This window comes from Nematolebias whitei, chromosome 21, assembly GCF_014905685.2.
Source record: "Nematolebias whitei isolate Nwh7 chromosome 21, NemWhi1, whole genome shotgun sequence".
NCBI classification, from domain to species: Eukaryota; Metazoa; Chordata; class Actinopteri; order Cyprinodontiformes; family Rivulidae; genus Nematolebias; species Nematolebias whitei.
The window spans coordinates 25,299,070-25,317,939 of NC_056518.1; the positions used below are offsets into that span (position 1 = coordinate 25,299,070).

The 18,870-nt window shown below is 36.9% G+C and overlaps 1 protein-coding gene across 1 annotated transcript in view; it reads left to right on the forward strand.

Annotated features, from left to right (window-relative positions):
- The first annotated feature begins 12,240 nt into the window (after positions 1–12,240).
- lrfn5a (leucine rich repeat and fibronectin type III domain containing 5a) overlaps positions 12,241–18,870 on the forward strand; it is a 30,515-nt gene continuing 23,885 nt past the window's right edge. The window contains exons 1-5 of the mRNA XM_037695461.1: positions 12,241–12,446; positions 14,955–15,083; positions 15,188–15,368; positions 15,619–15,774; positions 17,837–18,096. Coding sequence (XP_037551389.1) covers positions 12,241–12,446; positions 14,955–15,083; positions 15,188–15,368; positions 15,619–15,774; positions 17,837–18,096 — 932 coding nt within the window. The remainder of the gene's footprint in view (positions 12,447–14,954; positions 15,084–15,187; positions 15,369–15,618; positions 15,775–17,836; positions 18,097–18,870) is intronic.

Genomic DNA, 18,870 nt, shown 5'->3' on the forward strand with positions numbered 1-18,870 from the left:
AGAGATATATATATATATATATATATATATATATATATATATATTTATTTTTTTTAATGGTTGTGAAACCGTTGCATTTCTTGTATTTTGTATTTTCTTGAGCTTTTGTAGAAGGTTTGATGAATGTACATTTTTTATTATAAAAATAACTATTCAAAAAAGTTAAATATAACTTACAGTAGTTCTTATTTATTTATTATATTGTATTTATTGCAAATACTGCAAATAAAAATTAGGGGCTTTGCTACTTCTTGAAAAAAAAATAGAATTTTTTTTTAAAAATAATAATTTGGTTTTGAAGAACACTGATAAAGACATGTTAGGTTCGAAGGAACTAAACATTGTCATTTTGTTTCGGTTAAGTTAGAAACCATATTTTGTTTTGCTTTTTTTAAATTATTATTATTCTAATGTCTGTTACAGTTTTATTTATTTTTGTAAATACAATTAATTTTCAGTTAAAATTTTAATTCTATGCAGTCCGTCCATTACTATTATATTTGTTCACCCAATTTTCTTGATCAATACAGTTGCTATCCCCAGAGAGCTCATTATGAATGGAAACCTTGAGTTCATCTTTTCTTAGGTTTCCACTAACACAGCTGTTGAATCAACATCACTGTACTCCTTGTATTCTTTTGACATTTGAATTAATGTAGGATTTATACTTGCTTATTTAAAATAGTTCTGCTTGAACTATAGGCTTTCTATCATACAATATTCATGCTAAACTAAAAAAAAAATCCCCTAGGATTTTGCTTAGTTTGTATATAATGACACACTCACTTTGTTCCTCACCAGACTTCAAACAGACTCACAATTTTGTACTTTGTAGCAATTTTAACAAATGGCGAAAATAAAGTTTTATAGGAACTTAACACATTCATAAGATGTGATCATAGCCACAAAACACATATGTTTTCGAAAATGGATAATGTTCATATTCATGTGACATTGTCAAAAATGTATTAAATTACTGAAACAACATTTAATTTTTTATATATGTTTTTTTTTTTTTCAGTTTTAATTTTCTATTTAGAAAAAAAAAAAAAGGTTTTTACAGACATAAAATAAAACAAAAAATGTTTTCTTTTCAGTACTTGTTTTTTTTCCTCTGGGTATTGTTTCATGTTCTAAGACATGTTGTAACTCAAAACTTAATAAATTGTTTTAGTTTATTACCATCACACACTTTTAACTCTTTGACAAAAACAAGTGTCCTAAAGAAAAATAAATCTTGAGTAAAGAAGGAGAAAACAAAAATCTGCAAAGTGTAACAACACTCAACATCGTGGTGGTCCCCATGCCATACCAATTAACCCAATTCTTTTTTGCTTACCAGCATTCAATCACCATTTTAGATAGCTATTTGTTTCTAACAACCTTTTATTTTAAAAATAGTTGGAAGTAGTTGCTAAAAAGTGAAAGAAAATAATATGATTTTACGTAAAGTAAATGCATATTGCAGGAAAATATGTGTACTTTGTATATTTAGTACATATGTCCTTTGTTGTATACTAGTACTGTAATTTCTGGACTATAGGCCACAACTTTTCCATTTTGAATATGGCTTATACAATGCAGCTAATGTATGGCTCCCCCCCCACCCCCCTTTTTTTAACGGGCTAAGCTTCATGCCACCAGTTCATTTAGCCGTGTCACACCTGAGTGCTCACATAGCTTCCCAATACACGTCTCTCTTGTTGGGTGGGCTCTCATGACTCAATGAAACTAACTGTTTAAATAAAGGTTTTGAAAAAAGTGACCAATGAAATTACTGAACAGGTCACAGTGGACCAATGAAACCAAGTTTCAAGGGGGGAGGACTTTGTTTCCCCTTTTTCTCCTCCCCTCCCTGTGGGAGTTTCCCCGCAGGAGTTTCCTGCCATTGTTGTACACAAGGAAGTATTTGCAGCCACTCAACATGAGTGTGAATTGTAAATCAAATCAAATCGCAAATTTGCCTCGAGATGAAAGTGACTTTGAGAGTGACAACGAAAGCGAGACTGAGGAGGTGTGTGATGAAGTTTTTCTGAGGCCGTTCAGTACTGACACTGACGAAGATGACTTTAGTGGTTATAATGAGCAAGAGGAATGAAGATGGTGATCAATGACTTTTCCTGGTAGGCAACTGTATTTATTTAATTTATTTTTTAAACCATCCACATTAGAAAAAAACATTTACGTATTTGTGTATGCTACCTGTACATATTTAATTCAACGTTTTTAAAAATCTTTCTGTGTAAATATCTTATGTTACAACATGGTCCACTGTAGTTTATAGACAAGTGTGGCCTATCTGTGGCCTAATGTTGGGATATTTTAATCAGATTAGTGGATTAACAAGTCATTTACAAAGAACATATAACACATATTAAATCAGTATGCACTATGCGTTTTTGATTTAATTAAAAATAAACATTTAGCCGAACAAACAAAAGGATTTCTAAAAATTAAAAATACAAAATTACCAACATCCACATGTTTAGTATTAGTGGTTTAATATAATTATTTTTTATTGTTTTCATATAATTGAAGTAAATATTATGTTGAGTTGGTGCAGTAAATGAGTGAAAGAGAACATAGATGTTTGAGAGAAAGAAAGGGAAAACAAAAAGTTAAAACGACTGTTTTCAGGTTAATGTCATTGCAGTCCTTAATCCCTTCTAAAGCAACATGCGGAGAAACCACTCTACATCAGATTCTTCAGCGTCACTCAGAAGCACTTTGAGGGATGATGATAGTAATGCTACGGCATAGAAATTGTTCTGTGGACATTATATAATCTGATAGCAGGTGATGGATGCACTCTAGTATGTTTTGAAAAATAGTCCACTGATGTAATGCTGCAAAAATAGTGTTGTGGACTACATATTGCACTGCACCACCATGAATGAGGCACTTACCACACCGCGATCGTCTCGCGTTACACATCTTTCTCCTGCCTTCTCTTTTTTCCTTTCACAGCTCTTCTTTTTTCCAGTCATACATTTAATCCGTACGAGTGGATTTATAACTGGGGCTGAAATCAATATTCTAGTGGTGTAGATATGTCTTCATATACTGTGTGTTTGCAATAAACGTGCAATCTCATTTCTGTGTAAGGCTTTAAACCCGTTTTTTTCCTCATATAGTCCTCTCACACTGACCTTGACAAAAGTCATCTTAAAGTCCTTGCAGTTCATGTGAGCCATGCTGCTGAATGGAGCTGCCTTTGACTGGTTTGAATTCAATCATCACATTCAGTTGTGTCATCAAGCGGTGATTGAGACAGTGAAAAGAATTATTCAGCTCTGGTGCAATGAAAACAGACATTGTGAATCAGTATTTCAATGTCCTTAATATTTAATTGAGTCTTATTTTATTAAATACATAGCCCACAATATTGAATGGATTGAATAATATTTTTATATGCAATCATTACTCTAGTGTGCAAGTCTTTTTTCCGATGTCATGCTCATTCACAGCTCAACAAAACCCTACTGGTGGCAGCTGTGTTGGGAAATTATCTTTGAAAATCCTGGTTCTATCCGCCAAGTATGTATGTGAGTGTGATTGTGTTTTTAGCTCGATCAAAATGTTTTGCAGTTCTCTTACTTCCTGTTTTTACTGTAGTCAAAAACTCCTGCTCAGAAATAAATCAATGAAAGACTAGTGGAGTAACCAGTAGTTACTGGACTGCATTTGTGATGAACAGACATTGTGTTGCTATGTTCATGCATGTGCACATGCATGCACACCTGTGGGTGTTTAAGATTACCTTACTGTAGAATAATGCATGAACTAGCATACAGAGTTTACCAAATCTCTCAGAAAGTGATCACTAGGTGCACATCTACAACCTGATTCAAGATGGCTGCCACAACTAATCATTTCAGAAAACCCCAAAATAGCTTTAACTCAGTCAAATGTACATATATTAATGTAAATTGTTGTGATAGTAGCTGAGTGTCATTCCCATCACATTCTTAGAGCACTAACAGAGGATAACTTCTCCTCCTCCATCATAATTCTCAGCACCGGCTCCCCTCAGGGCTGTGTGTTGAGCCCCCTCATGTTCACTCTGCTCACATATGACTGCAGACCTACCCATCCAGGCTGTCATACCGTGAAAGTTTTCAGATGATACAGTGGTGGTGGGAGGCATCACAAACAACGATGAGTCCAGCTATAGGCAGAAGGTGGAACACCTGGAGAGCTGGTGCAGGAAGAACAACCTTCACATCAATGTGAAGAAGACAAAGGAGATGACTGTGGATTTCAGAAGGAACCCCCCCCCCCCCCCCCCCCCCAACAAAGAAGTACCTGCAGTGGAAGTGATCTCCAATTACAAGTTCAGCTGGGGCAACACCACCACCAGCCTGATCAAGAAAGCTCATCAGAGACTCTACTTCCTCAGGCGGCTGAGGCGAGCTGGTCTGGGAAGCTCAGTCCTCGCCTCCTTCTACAGGTGTGCAGTGGAGAGCATCCTGTGCTCCAGCATCAACGTGTGGCATGGAGGCTGCACAGCTGCAAAAAGAAAAGCTTTGCAGAGAGTGGTGAAGGCTGTACAGAAGTCTGTTGGAGTCAGCCTCCCCACCATATCGGACATCTACACCTCCAGATGCAGGGAGAGGGCCACCTGCATCATGAAGGTCCCCACTCACCCAGCACACACACTTTGCCCTGCTACCCTCAAGCAGGAGGTTGCGGAGCATTAAGTGTAGAACCAATAGACTGAGGAACAGCTTCTGTACTGAAGCTGTTATACTCATAAATTCCTAACCAGGAAAATCACTGTAATATCACTTTAATTGGAGATTTGACACTTTATCCATGCTGCTGATTTCTTACCCAGAAGCTGCCATATTCATAGCCATCTGCTCACAACAGACTCATGTTCAGGCTGATGTTTAATACCCCTTATTATATTATAGTTATTGTTTTGCGTATTACTTAGATACTTGAAGACTTTCCTTTTTTATAGCTTATATTATTCTTATTTTTGTGTGTAACTGGGACCTTGAGTACACCGTTTCATTCCACCCCGTGTATCACGTGTGATGTGAATGACAATAAAGTTACCTTGAACCTTGATTATGTTGTTTTTTTAAACTATAGCATGTACGACATAAGGTGATGTGTATTATTTTATTAATACTGCTTCTAATGATTATGCTGTGTTTGTTGTTATATAAAAGAACAAATACAAAGGAAAGATAAAAGAACCAAAGACAAAAATGTGTTACACAAATAACTGTTTAACTCTATCCCAATAAATGCCTGTGTGATTTGTTGTTTGTGTTTCTGCAGCAAGGCATGCATGCAGATCAGACTGGAGACTTGGTGTTGTTATTGGCTTTTATTTTACTTGCCTGTGCTCGGAGCAGCAGTCTCACAGTGCACTAATTGAATAAAGAGTAATTTTGATGTATTTAGGCAGCTGATGACCCCTGTTGTTCAAGTAGATAAAGCCATTAGCTGATGCATCAGGAACACTGCAGTGGACATAGAGAGAAACAACGGCTGAAGGCTAGAGAGCACGCAGGCAAGCTGTTTGGTTTGAGTGGCCTGGCCATCATCATTTTAATTCGTCATTAGAAGCTTGTACAAACAAGTAAGGCACATGTTTTAAGTCACAGAGGGCAAAGGAAAGTGTTATTTACGTTGAGAAAATGAAAAAGGAAGGTAAAACTATTTCTGCAAGAAAAACCGCTCTCGTCTTTTCCATACTTGGATTTTAAATGCAATGCTAAAAACTCTCTCTTAATGCTTAATTTCTGTGCGGCTTGTTTTAAAGCTGTAATTCACGTGTGCTTAATGCATCAATGTAGGGAAAAAATAAGTGGGTTATTGTATTATTATTATTTATCTTATCAGAACTCTTGCAGTGACCTCGAGAGCTTCTATAAGCATTGTTGACCGCTCTCATCTCCGTTTGCAGAATGTCTACATCACTATTCTGTTTGTGCGAGATGGTTTTTTATAATATTGGAGGGTTTTTTTTCTCAGGCAAGAAAAAAAAGTCTGATAGGAATTTTTTTCGCCTCCAACTCCTACATGTGTCCAGTTAACCGCTGTTTATGTCTGTCCAAACAGGTCTCACTTGTAAATGAGTCTGTGAGGCTCAATGTGATTTATCTGTTTAAATAAAGGTTGAATGAATGAAAAAATGGCACACATCAGTGAAAAAATATAAATATAAATTTAGGCCTATCATTTATTTATTTTTCCCTGTGACAATGACTTATCCATCCATTTGCAGGGCTGTGGGAAATGGTGCCTATACTTGTATATCCAGAGGTCACTGGGCAACAGACAGGGTACAACTTGAACAGGTTGCCAGTTCCACACAGCAATAGTCATTAACAGTCATTATAGTCTATCGTTTACAGAAAAGTTGATGTTTTATGTTTACCTGTGTGCACATTTATTCTGAGCTTTGGAAAGCTGAGTACAATTTAAAACAGGCATTTTTAAAAATAAACCAATGAATGCAAATATATGCAATAAATTTACGTATCATTTATGTCCTCTCTGTTCAAATATTTAACTGAAAGTTGTACACAGCTATGAAGGCTTAAGAGTGTTTTTTTTTTTTTTTTTTTTTTTAAACAATACAGCCTTAGAAAAGCACAAGGTTAGCTTTTCTAGAAACAAACAGGTAAAAATAAATGACCCAAAAATATTTTGGAATCTTTTAAGCAGCTCAAAAAAACTTACTTTTAAATCACTGAGAATAAAACACGAGCTTAAAGTTTAAATTTGCCTTACTCAGTTCTTAATAAAAGCTTGTCAGTGAAAAAATATTGCTCATACGGCACAAATTATATGCATTATCATGTACCAGCTGGACCAACTGCCACAACATAAATAAGTATGAGGACATAATATAACATTTACAGCAGAAGATGAGTTGCTTTATAATAATGGCGTCAGGATGCCTTGTGCATCTGTACTCTTATGCTGTTTGAACAGATTATAGTCATTCTATATTGTTTAATATTAAATCCCTAAGACATAATTAGCTGCACATCAGCTCTGCAAATCAGTAGCAAAAAAAGGTCAACACACATCTTCACTTATGACTGCAGCATCAAACGTGTCTGAGCTGTGTACTTCCAAGTTGTAGCTTTTAACTGCCAAGTTGTTCCACTAGTCATTCTCATGAGATCCGACTGCAGCCACAGATCAGTCTCAGCGTATGAGGCGGGTAGAGAATCAATTTGAGCTGTCCAGAGGAAGCAGTTGTTCATCAGTGAGCGAGCCAGGGGTGAAACAAGCTTTTAGGGGCTGGTGAGGACTTTCTGGGGAATTCAGTGGACAGCTTTCAAAGAAGAAGATGAAACGGGTTGTGCCCGTGTGAAACGGAATCACATTTTACACCTGACTACAAACAGAGCTTAATTTGTCCTCCTCGCTCCCAATCCCTTTGGTTAATTAGGTATTTCACTTGATCCTATGGTGCTACATGTCACACTGAGCAGCACAGCAGTCAGAAACTTGAGTGTGGAGGAATTTAGGTGAAACCGAATTCAATTCTGCTCAAATGTTACACTGGACATATCTAATATAAACCATCATTTTTTGTTGTTTGTGGTTTGCATGAAACCTAAACGCATGACAAGGCTACTTCATCTCCTCAATCTAAATTAAATACACCCTTTCCCCCAGTTTTCCTTTCACACCTCAGCACTCATTTTAATTAGCTTCCTTCTGATCTCTCATTTTTTCTCTCCTTCTCTGATAAGTCTTCCTCATTTCCTTTCCATTTCTGTCTCTCTCACTTATTTACTCTCATTACAGTCATTTCTGTGTGTAATTAATGAGCTGATATCTGCTTTCATGTCACAAGGGTTACAAGCTATCTGCCTCTGTGTGTGTGTGTGTGTGTGTGTGTGTGTGTAGAGAACCAGTATATATGAGTCATCCAGTGCTCTATTTACCGGCTCCTTTGCCTTTGTGCTCTTCTTTTTTTCTGCACTCGCACATAAAGAGAAAGATAAACAGGAATTGCATGACCTTCAACATGGCACTTAGTTTCAGCTCCGTAATTACACCGAGAAACACACAATGTGTTCAGACCAGGGAGCACTCAACTGGACCAGAACAAAATGAATAGCTTCTCAATCAAACTGATGTAGTGATTGAATGAAAAATACAATTCTTGGCCAAAAAATACTGCATGAACGAATAATACGTTAGGCTTTCTTTTTCTTTATTCACACTTTCTTTCACTATGAGTTTGTTCCTGTTTGTTCTGTATTTATAGCTGGAGAGTTTGAGCACCGAATGAAGTCGTTTTCCAGCGCATCAAATAAACTCTTAGTGAGTTTGAGATTCAAAAGTGTTTGAAAATGATGGTCTGTGTTTTGTGAATTATTTTCTTCCCAATTAAAGTATTAAGCTCCTGGAATTATGATCTGGAATATGTGTGTCTTATGTGGGGAAAACGTCAAATGATGGGAAATATTACTGCAGAATCTGAGTATGTCCAAGTGATGCAACCTCCGATTAAAGCACTTCTCCAGAAGGTTTATGATTTATTTTACACATAAAATACTCAAACTCTTCTTCTGTTAATCTGGAACGAGTAATTCTAGATATATATGACTACAGGATTTTTTTTTACCCTTCTTTTACAATTTAAATGTTGTTTCTTTTCAACTTGAATCTCTTTATATGTGCTGCTTGTTATATTTTTTAATTAACCATCTTTCCATTTTGCTTACCTGCTTCTTTGTTTGGGTCAGAAAGTTTGGTACCACTTTAAAATAAGGCTCCCCTTATAGATGACTAATAAATAGTTTACAATAATTAATTATTCTATAAACACTTTATACATCTTTAATAACTGCTTATTATGCATTAATTAAGAGTGACCGACAAAGCTGACCAGTTTGTTGCCAGTGAGCCACATCTGTTCACTTATATATTTTATATATGTTTTCATATATGTTCGGGGGAGTGGTGGCGCAGAGGCTAGAGAAGGTGGGCCTGTGATCGAAAGAAAGCCCCGGTACTGACAACATCAAAAATGTGGGTGGGGTAGGTGAAGCACCCACAGCTGCCCCCACCCTCATTCACCCCACTCTGTGCCTTGAGCATGGCCTTTAACCCCCATCTGCTCCCTAAATAGGTCTCTCTTGAAAATTAGTTCTTGTGGCTCAATGAGACTACCTGGATAAATAAAGGGTAAATGAAAAAAAAATAGAGTTATTATACTAAACATTTGAGACCAAGTTACTACTTTGTAAGCACAATAAGTATTTGCAAACCTAATTTATTTAGCATATAATATTTTACTTTATCACTTCATTGTAAGCATCTACAACTAATATTGTATCCTCAAAAAAGCCTAGGTTTACAAATGCTTATTCTGCTTACAAGGTAGTAGCTTAGTCTGAAATGTTTAATATAACAACTCTAGATGAAATATATAGATGAACAGATTTGACTCACTATTTGGCAAGAAACTGGTCAGTTTTGTCCCTCTGTCACCCTTAATAATAATAATAAACAAGTATTAATGGTTTATAAAGTGTTCATAGAGGAATTAATAATGTATCTATAAACTATTTATTAGCCATCTTTAAGGAGAGACTTATTGTAAAGTGGTACCAAAAGGTATGGTGTGTGAGAGATGGTTAGCAAGTATTTTCTGCGTTATCTTTAAATATTATTTATTCTCACAAGTGATTAAGTCGGAGTTTTATATCCTAACAAACTGTTGGGTCAAAAGTGGAAAAAGATCAGAAGGGATTGAATTATTTGCACACTTGTTTTTATAACTGTACATTATTTATTGCATTTGATTTATGAAACACTAACATTCCTGTTTCCTATCAAACTGTTGAAAGTCTGATAACAATCTGAAAGTTGTGTTCTGTCCTTCAAAGACAGAAATGGAAGATGCATGTGAGGAACAGCTGGAGAGGAAGTTGCTCTGTGTGTGTGTGTGTGGGGGGGGTGGGGGGTGGGGTGGGGGGTGGTGGTCATGTGAGAGGGCTAGTGCAAATTGTGCACATCTGCACTCTGTGTGTGCATGTGTGCTGCATGGGGGTGGACCTGAGTGTATATTAGTTGCTTCTAACTGGTATAAATAATGATTGTTTAGCTTCATGTCAGTTTCAGAAAGTCATAATGTCCTCATGAGTTTAACTTTTTTAATTTAGTAAGTATTTATCTGAAAAAAGCTTGCAGCTCTAACATGTTTATCTTCTCTGCTTCATTTTTATGTAGTAAAGCTCAAGTTAGGTTCACATTACAAAAAATGGTAATTATGTGCATGTTTGCATGCACTTTTTTTTCATACTGTTCAAGAAATAAGCAATGTCTGAAATGGAATGGAAAATCCCACTTTAAGTAGTGAAAATATTCTGAGTCTAAGAATCATGTTACACATATTCAGAAGATTGTTTTAAGTGCTAATTTGTGACTCATGAAAGCAAGTTATCCTTCATTCTGCAGTCGCCACATTTCTGCAACACTTAGTCCATTATTTAACAGTCAGCTCTCAGAGTGGCAAAGCTTTTATTTGATATAGACGTAATGTTCTAGGCAAGTTAGCATGTTCTTCCTGTGCAGGTGTGGGTTTTCTGCAGGCGATCTTCTCTCTGACCAAAACAAGTATGTTAAGGTAATAGGTAGATAAACTGCATTTGTTATGAAAATGCAGTGTGAATGCTTATTGCAGGAAAAACTTGCTGAAAAACATTTGAGAATGGCTAAACACACAAGCCTAAATGTAGCTGAAATGAAGAACTAGAAAAAAGTAGCAGAAGAACGCAGAAAGAACACATATTTGCTGAATTAAGTGTAAGCAGAAATGAGCACAAGAAATAGAAAATTAGCTAAAAAAAGGCTGAAATTAGCAAAAAAATAGCTGCAAAATAGCTCAAAAGGCAGAAAGAAGTTTATACTACCAGAAGGACGTGGAAAGAGCTGAAATTAGTAAAAACTAAAAAAGGTGGCATTTGCTTAAACATAGCATATAAACAGCTAAATAGTAGCTGAAATAGCAGAAAAAAGCTGAAATGAAAAAAACAAGCTGAAATTAACACAACAAAGTTAATTAGCCTGAAAGCAACAAAGTTCAATCAGCCTGAAAGCAGCAGAAACTACCATGAACAACTTGAATTTATCTGAAAACAGCTGAAATTAGCTTAACAAATGCTAATGAGGTAACTGAAAGGGTAGAACAAGTTTAATTAACAGACGAAAGCAGGAAGAACACATTTACCCAACTAGGCTGAAAGAAGCAGAAATGGGCACACAAAATGGAAATTTTCTGAGGGGAAAAAAGCTGAAATTACAAAAAAATAAAAAATTAATGACCTGAAAAGTAGTTAAAAAGTAGAAACAAGCTGAAGTTAAAAGAAGAAAGCAGAGAGAGCACAGTTTTGCTGAATTATACTGAAAACCCTTTAAATGAGTGCAAAAAAATGTGGAATTAGTTGAAAAAGCTTAATAGCATTAAACAGCTAAATATTAGTTGAGATTGTAGAAAAAGCTGAAACTTACAGAAATAAACTTAAAGGAGCATAACAAGCTAAAATTAGCAGAATGAAGTCAGAAGAAGCACAACAAGTTGCAGTTAGCAGGAATAATCTGACAGGAGCACAAAACAGCTGAAATTAGCAGAGAATAGCTGAAACAATTGTTTAAGTTTGCACCATGCAGGAAGCTGAAAGTAGTTGAAACAGAACAAACTGTGAAAGGGGCTGTAAAAGGTTATAAACAGATGTAAATATTTGAAAGATGTAAAATAAGCTCAATTCATTTCCTGTGAGGAAAAAAAATGGTAGAAAAGGCTAAATATTTCAAAAAGCTAAAGTTGCACCAATACCAAAAGTCAAAGCTGGATAGTCCTGAAAGAGCTGAAAGTTTTGATTTATGATTTGTTGAAATAACTTGAAAACTGCGGAATTGTGCCCAAAAAGTATGGAAGTAAAATGGATCACAATAGTATGAATGCTTCATAAACATTCACACAGTTCAAATGTTATGAGTAGTGAATCAGTCTAGAGCATCATGAAGACATAAAATATAGAAATGGGGAAAAGAAGCTAGTTTTATTATAATAATTCAATTATTTTTTTTATTATTGTTATAATAATTTTAGACTTTGTTTTGTTTGAAAGTCATAATAGTTAAAGGTTAAACCTTTTTATGCTGTTAACTTCGCATCACTTACCATGTCTCTTCCCCACTCTCTTTGCCCCTGCCTGTCTCACTTTCAGGTGCTGTGTCCAGGTGAGAATGGTAACCATGGAGAGGCTGTTGCTGTGCGTGATGCTGGCAGTTGCCATGGCAGTGCGTGCACAGATCTGCCCAAAGCGCTGCGTCTGTCAGATTCTGTCACCCAACTTGGCAACCCTCTGTGCAAAGAAAGGTCTACTGTTTGTACCCCCGAATATTGACCGACACACAGTGGAGCTACGGCTGGCTGATAACTTCATCACAAGGTGAAGTTTATATCACAGTTAACAGTTTTTACGGTTTACTAATCCAAATTAAGACAGTTACTGCCGAACTGCAACAACTTCTAACATACCAAAATGATTACAGTCATTCCCATTGTTTCAGTGGTCAGTGCGGATACTTAACATTACAGCCCAAGATAGCATTAAAACATACCATTATCTTTGATGATCTTTTGATAATACAGTAGTCCCTCTTTTATTGCAGGGGTTATGTTCCAGTACCCATCCCTCATTGCACAATAAGTGAAAATCCACAAAGTAGCAACGTTATATTTATTTTAGTAATTATATATATATATATATATATATATATATATATATAGGTTTTAGAAACCCTTCTCACCCGTTTTCAATGTTTTAATCTCAAACCTATGTCATTTTAACAACACACGTACAGTACTGTATATGTAGGTACTAAATTTTCCTTACTAGCTCAGCAGAACAGCAGCAGCTCTCGGTTCCAGTCCAACTCGGTTCTCTTTCTGCAGACCTACCCTGCAGCGACCAAGCTCACAATCAATGTTTCTAAACTCTTTAACCTACTCATTTTAACAACATACTTATATGTAGCTACTGAATTTTACTCACCAGCTCTGCAGAACAGCAGTGGCTGGGTTGCGCTCCGACCTGGTTCAGTTTCTGCAGACCTACCCTGCTGGTTCTGGTTGACTCTCTTGCTCAGGGTAGTGGCAGTGGGTTCTGGATGGAGGGCCGGACCTTTGTCGGTGTGCGTCCCGCTCTGAAGTCCTCGTGGGCCAGCTACCAGCTCTCAAAATTCACCCATGGGTCTGGAGGTCCGGTTCAGTGGGCTCCGTGCAGCTCTCTGCATACTCTGGGCGCCGAAGTCACTGTAATAAGTGCCAAACTTTTTCCAGTCAGATCAAAACTTTCCCTCTAGTATTTCAGAAAGGGGGATGGTGGCGCAGAGGTTAGAGAAGGTGGGCCTGTGATCGGAAGATTGCCGGTTCAACTCTCGGTACCGACAACAGCAAAAATGTGGGTGGGATAGGTGATGCACCCACACCTGCCCCCACCCTCATTTGCCCCACTCTGGGCCCCTGAGCAAGGCCCTTAACCTCCACCATCTGCTCTCCCGGGCACCCTAGATAGCAGCTCTCTGCTCCACACAGAATGCTGTGGTAGCTTGGTGGTCTGTGGTTGCGTCAGGAAGGGCATCTGACGTAAAAAGATTTGCCAAGTCTTCGTGTGACTTAGTTTGCTGTGGTGTTGCCCAAGGCAGGGAGCAGATGAAAGAAAAAATAAAATAAAATTCAGCAAAAGGCAATGGGGCTTCTGGGTGGGGCACTGTTGGCTTCTGGGACATTTTGTTGTTATGAGTGGGGATACAGTGTAGGCTTATTGAAAGAAAACTACAAATAGCGGCGCCTGGCCGAAGTATTTAATTTTTTCGTTACGTTTGCAACATACAGTATCCAGTACCATCCCAATCGTGTGAATAATATTAAAGTTTACAATCACAAGTCCTGTACATTTTATGTTATTTTTTTCTCATGTTCAATCTTACTTTGAAAACCAGCAATAGAGCGAGTTCGCGAAAGTCGAACCTCAAAATAGCGAGGGACTACTGTATTTAGAACGGAGATTGTGTTTAAATGTTTTATCATTAAAAATAGCTTAACAACAACGTATAATATAGTAAAAGTAGAGAAAACACTCACTAACAAGAGTCCTATTAAACAAAGCACCAACTAATGATTTTCATTATGTAACAAACAATATATCAATTATTTTTACTTTCAGGACTTGATCATCATATTTGCATCCATTTATTTAGTTTACTGCATTATATGTGTGACTGTAATAGTGAAGCTTTTTCAGTTTTTTGTCCACATTTAGATCCTATAGATATAAACATCCCCATAACCTGTTGTTCTTAAATATATTCAATAAACTAATATTTGTGTGAATATTTATCATAACACCTAAAAAGGTGTGACAAGTTCCATCTTAACATGTCAGAATGAGCAATATTTATTCCATCCTAGGTGCAGAGATGCTAATCGATAATGTCATGAGGTGACAACCAGAGCCTTCTAGTTATGATGAATCATTGGCAGAATTTTGGGACAGAAGGATTTCTTTAGTGAACATAAAGGCATATTATCCTCTGCCTCTGGAATTAAATAAAGCTCATTTGAATTGTTAAAATAAAATGGATTTTTTTCAAGGCTCAAGAGTAAGTCATGGTCAGTTTATAGTCAGTGGAGCAGCTCAAGGCCATCTCCTGATGAAAGTTGTTAATGCTTACACATATTTAATAAGCTAAGAAGGATGAAACCATATGTGCTATATGCTCTTGCTAAAGTTAAAAAGAAAACTGCAAGACAGTTTTAGTTTTCTATTTAAATATTGGCCGTGCATTTTAATCATATATGTATGGGAGCTGCACAAGATGTGGTTTTATAATAGGAAAATTGTCGGTGATTTATCATTTGTCTCGTTTTTAAGTGTGATTATTTTTGTTGGCAGTGTAAAAAGAAAAGATTTTGCAAACATGACACGACTGGTGGACCTAACGTTATCCAGAAACACCATTTCTTTCATTACACCTTATGCCTTTGCTGACTTGGAAAATCTCAGAGCACTGCACCTCAACAGGTATGAATCCACATGTGATAAAATAATAATAATCACACAGTTGTCTTGAAGCATCGTGAGAGATTATTTTATAATAATTATTATTTTGCTTTAACATCTTACAGTAACCGTCTGACAAGAATAGGAAATGATACATTCATTGGAATGACGAAGCTTCACCACCTGATTCTGAACAACAACCAGCTGGTTCTGATCCACCAGGGAGCGTTCAACGACCTGCTGGCACTGGAAGAACTGGACCTCAGCTATAATAACTTGGACTCCATTCCATGGGAGGCCATCCAGGTCAGTTCATTTTAATTCCTTGCACCACTTTGAGGCTACATGTCTGAAAGCCAAGAAAGAAAAGATTAATTCAAACAAATAAAATGTAATTTTATCTTTTGATAGTATCAAATTAAGCGTTAGTAGTACATGGACAGTAAACATATACATATGTTTTAATCTCTCACTGTGATTAAATGTTTATCAAACTAAAAATTGTCTTTTATGAAAATCAAAAGACTAAAAGCGGTCTGATTTTCTGTTTTTGCAGAAAATGACAAGCCTCCACACGCTGAGTTTAGACCACAACATGCTGGATTTTATTCCAGAGGGAACCTTTTCCCTTCTACAGAAACTCAACCGGCTGGATGTCACCTCTAATAAACTTCAGAAGCTACCACCAGACCCGCTGTTTCAACGGGCGCAGGTACTCTCATTGGTCCACCCCAAAGCACATTTATAATCATAATAAAATAAAAAACTGTGCCACTGCAGTTGCAAGTTAAAAGCCAAAATAGATTATTTGTTTTCAGGTAGTTAATTAATCGTAATGTCTTGTTCGGTAATGAATATTTGTAAGCATTTTTTTTGTTTTGTCTATGTAATCACAGCTCTTTTTTAAAGGAAGAATACTGGAGGCTGTAAAATATTACATTTCAGATATTTTCTTGCAGGGTTTTTGCAGTCAGAAAAACAAGCTTAAGTTTGTGTTTTTCTCAGTGAGTACATCAAGATGTACCCATGATGCTAACAACAAAAATATTAATAAAAACAAAATTGAATATGTAACTCATTTAGAGTTGAGATGCAAGCAATGGAGATTTGTTTTAAATGAATTAAGTCATTTAAAAGAATAACGTTTTACCACAGTTACAACAATGAAGTATCTTGTCCTATAGATGGTGTTTGATTGGTATATTTTAAATATTTTCTGTTTTTTGCTTTGCTTTTAAAAAATGTAGATCAGATGAATGTTGTAACGTCACTATAGATAAATTATTTAAACCCATTGTCAAATACCTGCAATGACTTAAAAATACAGGATTTATTAAAATATTTACTATGTCAGGATATTTGGTTGTTGTAACAAACACATTTATTTCATAATCATTTGTTTACGTGTGTTTTTAAAGTTGAAGTGGCAAAAAAAAAACACGTTCTAACCTTATTGGGTTCATGTATGTATGTATGGGTTATGTTATGTATGTTATGGTTTATGTATGGGTTTATGTTTATGTTCCTTTCATTCTGAGATTTTGCTTTTGGAAACTTTAATTCCTCTTTTTCTGGATGTAAATCACATTTGTTGGATGATTGTTTCCTCTGGTATCGGATGCTGTGCAGCTGGAAGGATTTTTACTGAAACTTTGTTTAGTTAGTGTTATAATGCGTAACCTTGGAAACAAAGCAGTTTTCTACAACTAACAGCAGCTGATTAACATCTCAAAAGCTCAAATAATAACTCAACTACAGCCCCAAATCTCAAATGAATTGAAAAGGATGTTCTGTGGACGCATTCTCATCTACCTGCCAGCTGTGCTCGAGTGCCTGACCACTGAAATCCTGGAACTAGCAGGAAACATGGCTCATGATAGTGGAAGGACAGGATCGTCCCTCGGCACTTACAGTTGGCTGTCCGCAGCAATGAGGAGCTCGACAGACAGCTGGGAGGAGTGGCCATCGCACTGGGAGTAGTTCTGCCTGGTATTCGGACGGTCCTACAGCCCGAGGGAAACCGAGAGGCAAGCCGAGTCTGGGTGGACGGATCGGACAGCATCTGCAGCCAGTTTCTTAGGATCCACTGTGGGATGGACCTTTACAAGAAATCCTTCCTGCCTATAGCATCAGTATCTATAACATCTCTTAATGAAATGAGGATAACGAGTTACAACAACAAATAATTTCCCTTTGGGATTAATAAAGCATTTTTGAATTGAATTGAATTGTAAATACCAGTGATTTTCTCTGGAATTTACTGTTGTAAGTATTTTTTTATTAATGCCAACTTTAGCTTTTAGTTGGAATGTAGTATTTTTATTACATGCAGTTTATATCTTATCTTTTTTCCTGCTTGCGCTCGACAAAGGCAGACACTTTTCCCTCTCACTCCTGCTTGCTGAGGTTTCTTTTTCTTCAACTTTCACACTGTGTCCCATCTAGGACACAGTGTGAAAGTAATTTTTTTTTACAACTCCTCTTCCTTCGTGTTTTTATTTTCTTGTCTAAACAAAAAGGGCAGCGCCTCCCATGAAGTTGCAGCCTCAGACACTTCCGTCTCCCCATGTCCGTTTGTTGGACGGGCTGTACTGAAATGTAATTTTGTCGTGCTTCGGTGCAATGACAATAAAGCTGATTCTGATTTAATTTTCTGGAGTTTGCACCGTTTGTCAAGCTGGATGCAAACTGGTTAAAACGTGGAGTTAAATGTTACAATATTTCAAAGCAAAGCTTTACTTTAATTTTATTGTTATTTTTTGTCACACTCTTAGGTCCTAGCGACATCGGGGATCCTGAACCCCTCTTCCTTTGCCCTGTCGTTTGGTGGAAACCCTCTCCACTGTAACTGTGAGCTGCTCTGGCTCAGGAGGCTGAACCGAGAGGATGACTTGGAGACTTGTGCCACCCCCCAGCATCTCGCTGGTCGTTATTTCTGGGCCATCCCTGAAGAGGAGTTCCTCTGTGAGCCTCCTCTCATCACGAGATACTCCCATGAGATGAGGGTCCTTGAAGGACAGAGAGTTGCACTCAGGTACCATTGATTATAAGAAATGCATATAAATCCAATCAATACAAGTTTAGTTATGATTTAAAAATGTTACCTATTCTTTTTATTATTAAAATGGTACACAAAACATGAAATATGAAGAGCTCTACTGCTCAACATGACACAAATCAGTAAGTCTGCACAAAAGCATTCAGGACAAAACTACATCAAAATAAGAAGTCGGGTAGATGATTGCTTCATTTGCATTTATATTGGTCACACATTTCCAATTCTAATAAATGTGATGTTTCAAAATATGGAAATATGGAAATGAGAGAAATATGATGGAAAAAAGTGATCTTATTATTTTCTTATCTCATCTTAAATGAGGAATTTAGTGTAGATTATTAACGGTCAACTAAAATAAATAGCTTTATTGATTTTCTTGGTAGCATTACACTTTATACATACACACACACACGTGCATATACACATATATGTATATATATATCCATCCATCCATCCATTTTCTTTACCCGTTTATTCCTTTTTGGGTCACGGGGGTCGCTGGTGCCCATGTCCAACAATCACTGTGCGAGGGGCGGGGTACACCCTGGACAGGTCGCAAGTCCATCACAGGGCCACATAGAGACAAACGAGACAAACAACCATTCACTCTCTCACTCACACCTAGGGACAATTTAGAGTTACCAATCAGCCTAACATGCATGTTTTTGGTCTGTGGGAGGAAACCGGAGTACCCGGAGAAAACCCACGCATGCACGGAGAGAACATGCAAACTCCACCCAGAAAGGCCCC